General features: G+C 60.5%; 1 protein-coding gene across 1 annotated transcript in view; it reads left to right on the top strand.

Annotated features, from left to right (window-relative positions):
* The first annotated feature begins 37 nt into the window (after positions 1–37).
* ube2g2 (ubiquitin-conjugating enzyme E2G 2 (UBC7 homolog, yeast)) overlaps positions 38–7,090 on the top strand; it is a 52,250-nt gene continuing 45,197 nt past the window's right edge. The window contains exon 1 of the mRNA XM_078228981.1: positions 38–118. Within this exon, the coding sequence (XP_078085107.1) occupies positions 76–118 (43 nt within the window). The 5' untranslated portion in view covers positions 38–75. The remainder of the gene's footprint in view (positions 119–7,090) is intronic.

Genomic DNA, 7,090 nt, shown 5'->3' with positions numbered 1-7,090 from the left:
GGAAGTGACGGCGGTACGCCGGCGTAAACGGTCCCCCGGCCACATCCGGGGGCGGCGTCAACGTTCGTGGGGGCGATGGCGGGCACGGCGTTGAAGCGGCTGATGGCCGAGTACAAGCGTGAGTGGAGCGGCCGGCGGGCAGTGTGGCGCTCCCGCAGGAGGGAGAGAGACCGCGGGGGCGAGAGAGAGAGAGTGGGGCCTCAGCTGCGGAATATCGGGGCATTTGGGTCCGCCCGAGGGTGACGTTTCAGGATGGCGGCCCGGGGGGGGAGGGACAGGCCCGGGGGGGGAGGGACAGGCCCGGGGGGGGGAGGGACAGGCCCGGGGGGGGGAGGGACAGGCCCGGGGGGGGGAGGGACAGGCCCGGGGGGGGGAGGGACAGGCCCGGGGGGGGGAGGGACAGGCCCGGGGGGGGGAGGGACAGGCCCGGGGGGGGGAGGGACAGGCCCGGGGGGGGGAGGGACAGGCCCGGGGGGGGGAGGGACAGGCCCGGGGGGGGGAGGGACAGCCCCGGGGGGGGGAGGGACAGGCCCGGGGGGGGGAGGGATAGGCCCGGGGGGGGGAGGGACAGGCCCGGGGGAAGGGGGGCATTGGGGACAGGGGAGGGGGGGGGGCGTTGGGGACAGGCGAGGGGGGGGGGCGTTGGGGACAGGCGAGGGGGGGGGGGGGGGGCGTTGGGGACAGGCGAGGGGGGGGGGGGGGGCGTTGGGGACAGGCGAGGGGGGGGGGGGGGCGTTGGGGACAGGCGAGGGGGGGGGGGGGGGCGTTGGGGACAGGCGAGGGGGGGGGGGCGTTGGGGACAGGCGAGGGGGGGGGGGGGCGTTGGGGACAGGCGAGGGGGGGGGGGGGGGGCGTTGGGGACAGGCGAGGGGGAGGGGGGGCATTGGGGACAGGCGAGGGGGAGGGGGGGCATTGGGGACAGGCGAGGGGCGAGGGGGGGCATTGGGGACAGGCGAGGGGGAGGGGGGGCATTGGGGACAAGCGAGGGGGGTATTGGGGACAGGCGAGGGGGAGGGGGGGCGTTGGGGACAGGCGAGGGGGAGGAGGGCATTGGGGACAGGCGAGGGGGAGGGGGGGGCATTGGGGACAGGCGAGGGGGAGGGGGGGCATTGGGGACAGGCCTGGGGCGAGGGGGGGGGGGCATTGGGGACAGGTGAGGGGGAGGGGGGGGCATTGGGGACAGGTGAGGGGGAGGGGGGGGCATTGGGGACAGGCGAGGGGGGGCATTGGGGACAGGCGAGGGGGGGGCATTGGGGACAGGCGAGGGGGGGCATTGGGGACAGGCGAGGGGGGGCATTGGGGACAGGCGAGGGGGGGCGCATTGGGGACAGGCGAGGGGGGGCATTGGGGACAGGCGAGGGGGGGCATTGGGGACAGGCGAGAGGGGGCATTGGGGACAGGCGAGGGGGGGCATTGGGGACAGGCGAGGGGGGGCATTGGGGACAGGCGAGGGGGGGCATTGGGGACAGGCGAGGGGGGGCATTGGGGACAGGCGAGGGGGGGCATTGGGGACAGGCGAGGGGGGCATTGGGGACAGGCGAGGGGGGGCATTGGGGACAGGCGAGGGGGGGCATTGGGGACAGGCGAGGGGGGGCATTGGGGACAGGCGAGGGGGGGCATTGGGGACAGGCGAGGGGGGCATTGGGGACAGGCGAGGGGGGGCATTGGGGACAGGCGAGGGGGAGGGGGGGCATTGGGGACAGGGGAGGGGGAGGGGCATTGGGGACAGGCGAGGGGGGGCATTGGGGACAGGCGAGGGGGGGGCATTGGGGACAGGCCCAGGGCGAGGGGGGGGCATTGGGGACAGGACCGGGGGGGGGGGCATTGGGGACAGGCCCTGGGCGAGGGGGGGGGCATTGGGGACAGGCGAGGGGGGGGCATTGGGGACAGGCGAGGGGGGTGGCATTGGGGACAGGCGAGGGGGGGGCATTGGGGACAGGCGAGGGGGGGGCATTGGGGACTGGCGAGGGGGGGGCATTGGGGACTGGCGAGGGGGGGGCATTGGGGACAGGCGAGGGGGGGGCATTGGGGACAGGCGAGGGGGGGGCATTGGGGACAGGCGAGGGGGGGCATTGGGGACAGGCGAGGGGGGGGCATTGGGGACAGGCGAGGGGGGGGCATTGGGGACAGGCGAGGGGGGGGCATTGGGGACAGGCGAGGGGGGGGCATTGGGGACAGGCGAGGGGGGGGCATTGGGGGCAGGCGAGGGGGGGGCATGGGGACAGGCGAGGGGGGGGCATTGGGGACAGGCGAGGGGGGGGCATTGGGGACAGGCGAGGGGGAGGGGGGGCATTGGGGACAGGCGAGGGGGGGCAATGGGGACATGCGAGGGGGGGCATTAGGGACAGGCGAGGGAGGGGCATTGGGGACAGGCGAGGGGGGTGGCATTGGGGACAGGCGAGGGGGTGGGGCATTGGGGCGAGGGCGAGGGGGGGCATTGGGGACAGGCGAGGGGGGGGCATTGAGGACAGGCCCAGGGCGAGGGGGGGGCATTGGGGACAGGACCGGGGGGGGGCATTGGGGACAGGCCCTGGGCGAGGGGGGGGGCATTGGGGACAGGCGAGGGGGGGGGCATTGGGGACAGGCGAGGGGGGTGGCATTGGGGACAGGCGAGGGGGGTGGCATTGGGGACAGGCGAGGGGGGGCATTGGGGACAGGCGAGGGGGGGGCATTGGGGACAGGCGAGGGGGGGGCATTGGGGACAGGCGAGAGGGGGCATTGGGGACAGACGAGGGGGGGGCATTGGGGACAGGCGAGGGGGGGACATTGGGGACAGGCGAGGGGGGGGCATTGGGGACAGGCGAGGGGGGGGCATTGGGGACAGGCGAGGGGGGGGCATTGGGGACAGGCGAGGGGGGGGCATTGGGGACAGGCGAGGGGGGGCATTGGGGACAGGCGAGGGGGGGGGGCATTGGGGACAGGCCCGGTGCGGGGGGGGGGGGCGGGGCATTGGGGAAAGGCCCAGGGCGGGGGGGCGGCTTTGGGGACAGGCCCGGGGCGAGGGGGGGGGAGCATTGGGGACAGGCCCGGGGCGAGGGGGGGGGCAGGCATTGTGGAGGGACAGCAGGAAATCTCTCTCTTCCCCCTCACCCCCCCTCCCTCCCATCAGACCGTCTGCTGACACTGTTGAAGCCTCCCTGTGCACGATACCCCAGGGACTGCAGTGTTTTATTGACCCCTTTAATTTAGATTTAATATTCATCTGCCGTTACATAGACTCATACAAGTCCTATGGTACAGAAGGAGGCGATTAGGCCCATCAAGCCTGCACTAACAACAATCCCACTCTATCCCCCAACCCCACATTTTTTACCCCATTAATCCCCCCGACGCTATGGGGCAGTTTAGCATAGCCAGTCCACCTAACCTGCCCATCTTTGGCATGTGGGAGGAAACCGCTGCGCCCGGAGGTAACCGATGCAGACATGGGGAGAATGTGCAGACCCCACACAGACAGACACCTGAAGCCGGTATTGAACCTGGGTCCTGGTGCTGTGAGGCAGCTGTGCTAAACTCTGTACCACCCTTTTATTTTGGTTTGATGCGGGTATCCCTTTAAGGGAGCCGCCCTCCCTCAGTTTGCTTACTTTCCTTTAATTGGTTTAACCTCAAAATAGTATATTGTGCATTCATGTCTTGGTGTGCGGCCCTCCAGAGGTAGAAGTGCTATTATTTACCCAAGGCACTGTTAAATGTTAATTTATGTCGGAGAACATTCCAGTGCAGCTGTGGGCTTGATTATCCACTGACCGTGACCACAAACCCCAAATTAGACTGCTTTACATGTTGTCACAAAATGTCACTTCTGTATGCAAATCACGTACCAAACTTCTGAGATTCTACAAGAAAGGCTTGCATTTTTACTGTCACCTTGCAAAATCTCACGCTGTCCCAAAGGCTCTTCGAGCCAATTGAGGTCGGTTTAGCTCAGTTGGCTGGACGGCTCGTTCATGATGCAGAGCAATGCCGACAGCATTGGCAGAGGTTATTCATGAAGGCCCCGCCTTCTCAACCTTGTTTTAAAGTTTATTTATTAGTGTCGCAAGTAGGCTTACATTAACACTGCAAGGAAGTTACTATGAAAATCCCCTCGTCACCACACTCCGGCGCCTGTTTGGGTAACACTGAGGGAGAATTTAGCACAACCAATGCACCCTAACCAGCACGTCTTTCAGACTGTGGGAGGAAACCGGAGCACCCGGAGGAAACCAATGGGGAGAATGTGCAAACTCCACGCAGACAGTGACCCAAGCCAGGAATCGAACCCAGGTCCCTGGCGCTGTGAGGCAGCAGTGCCAACCACCGTGCCACCCACTCCTGAGGTGTGGTGATCCTCGGGTTAAATCACCACCAGTCATGACCATCTGGGACTTTGGCGACTTTACCTTTTTTTGTTTACAGCCAATTAGATGCTCTTGGAATGTAGTCACTTGTCATGCAGAAAACACAACTTTGCATGCTGCAAGCTCCTACCGAGAGCAGTGTGACATAGATTACATTTGCTTTAGTTTTATGAAAGCACAATACTGCGGAGGCTGGGAATCTGAAATGTACACAGGAAAATGCTAGTACTCAGCAGTTCAGGCAGCATCGGTGGAGAGAGAAATGTTTCCAGTTGATGGTCTCATAATAAATCATCAGCCTAAAGCATGAACACTCTTTCTCTGTCTACAGATGATTTGCTAAGTGATTTTTCTGTGACTAAATGGCACAGTGTGATGGTGCTTGGCAAATGGAGGTGGTAAGAGGACAAGTACCAAAACAAAAGCTGTAACCAGAGGCGGTGTAATGGGAATAGCAGAATCATTGCCATCATGGAGTAATCCTTATGTGAAATTGTGATTTATACTCACGGTCGTGAAGTGCCTAATTGAAAGATGCTTTGATCTTATCATAGAATCCCTATAGTGCAGAAGATGCCATTCGACCCATCGAGTCTGCACTGACTGTGGAATATGATTGTTAATGTCTAAATTATCTTGTTTATACCCTTTAATATTCCATCAATTCAGTTAGAATTGGAATTTTATAGAACATTGTGCAGGGTCTTCTGCCTAGGCAAAATACTTCCTGTAGTAACTGATGGAATATCTTACCCAGACCCTGTCCCCCACCCTATCCCTATAACCTCACACATTCACCATGGCTAATCCATCCAACCTACACACCTTGAGTCATTCAAGGGCAATTTAGCAAGGCCAGTCCACCTAACCTGCACATCTTTGGAGTGTGGGAGGAAACCGAAGCACCCGGAGGAAACCCACGCAGACATGGGGAGAATGTGGGCGGCACGGGTTAGCACTGCTGCCTCACAGCGCCAGGGACCCGGCTTCGATTCTCGGCTCGGGTCACTCTACGTGTGGAGTTTGCACGTTCTCCCCGTGTGTGCATGGACTTCCTCCGGGTGCTCCGGTTTCCCCTCACAGCCCAAAGATGTGCGGGTTGGGTGGATTGGCCGTGCTAAATTGCCCCTTAGTGTCAGGGGGACTAGTGGGGGTAAATGCATGGGGTTATGGAGATAGGGTCTGGGTGGGATTGTGGTTGGTGCAGGCTCTTTGGGCCGAATGGCCTCCTTCTGCACTGTAGGGATTCTATGAACGTGCAAACTCCACACACACGCCAGTCACCCAAAGCCAGAATTGAACCTGGGTCCCTGGAACTGTGGGGCAGCAGTGCTAACCACTGTGCTGTTTATATTGAGCTTCATTGATACAGTGTACGAGATTGAGGACAGAAAGGTTAGAATGAGGTGGAGAATTAGAAAATCCAAACACTGGGAAGCTCGGAGTCATTATTGCGGATTGAATGGAGATGTGCAGCAAGGCAGCCACCCACGATCTGGTCTGTCCGGTGTACTGGGGACTGTATTGTGAACTGCGAATACAGCACACTAAATTGAAAGATGTACCAGTAAATCACTAGGTTTGGGATGCAGGAAGGTGGGGGAAAGGGGCGGGTACTGTATCTCCTGTGTTTATCTGGGAGTGATTGAAGAGTGGGCCAGGGAGGGACCAGGCCCTTTAGATAGTTTTTTAAATTCATTTATGGGTTCTGGGGATTGCTGGCTGGGTCAGCATTTTTGCTGAACTGTCGTCTTGAACTGCTGCAGTCCAGTGTAGGTACACCCACAAGGCTGTTAGAGAGGGAGTTCCAGGGTGTAGGTGTACCCACAGTGCTGTTAGAGAGGGCATTCCAGGGTGTAAGTACACCCACAGTGCTATTAGAGAAGGGGTTTCAGGATTTTGACCGTGACAGTGAAGGATTGGCCAATATGCTTCCAAATCAGGATGGTGCATGACTTGGAGGGGCACTTGCAAGTGGTGGTGTTCCCACGCACTGCTGTCCTTGTCCTAGTGGCAGAAGTCCCGGGTTTGGAAGGTGCAGTTGAATGAATCTGAAAGGGGTGGAGGGGAAGATGTGTTTAGTGTCATCGCACTGGAGGTGGGAGAAAGAGGGTGTGAGTGATCCACTGAATATGGAATCTACTGGGATGGATGGGGAAACCCTATCATGATTCTGGGAGGGAGGGGGAATAGGCTTGGTGAAGGGTCCAGCTAATCAAGGTGGAGAGAAATCCTCAGTTGGGGCAAAAGGTAGACCTATCAGGAGCGCTGCTATTGAAGGTGGCATTGTCAGAATAGGCATGACTGAGAAGGTGCAAAGAGTAGAGTCCTTCCAAGAAGCAGGGTGAGAGGAAGTGTAGTCATGGTAACGGTGAGAGTTAGTCAGCTGATAGTGGATATTGGTCGGTAACCTATCTCCAGAAATGTCAATTGAGAAGTCGGGGAAGGGAAGAGTTGGAAATTAGAAGCGAGGTTGAAATGTTCTAGTTCAGGGAAAGAGCAGGAAATGACAGCGATGCAGCCACCAGAAGAAGGTGCAGGGGGGCAATTAAAACTGGTGTAGCGTGTGAAAAAGCACGCACAGCTCAGAGCGAGACGGGTTCCCAAAGCAGCACCTTTAGAGAAAATGAGTACTCAAAGGAGAACAAAGTGAGAAATGCAGCCTACCACGCTGAAGGGAGTTTCACAGCTATTCAACTACAGTGTACCTCACCTCCAAGTCACCAGGTGACACTCAGTTTAAGAAC

The sequence above is a fragment of the Mustelus asterias genome, chromosome 14, assembly GCF_964213995.1.
Source record: "Mustelus asterias chromosome 14, sMusAst1.hap1.1, whole genome shotgun sequence".
Taxonomy (NCBI): domain Eukaryota; kingdom Metazoa; phylum Chordata; class Chondrichthyes; order Carcharhiniformes; family Triakidae; genus Mustelus; species Mustelus asterias.
The sequence above is the reverse complement of the archived record's forward strand: the minus strand, read 5'-3'. Positions and strand labels throughout refer to the sequence as shown.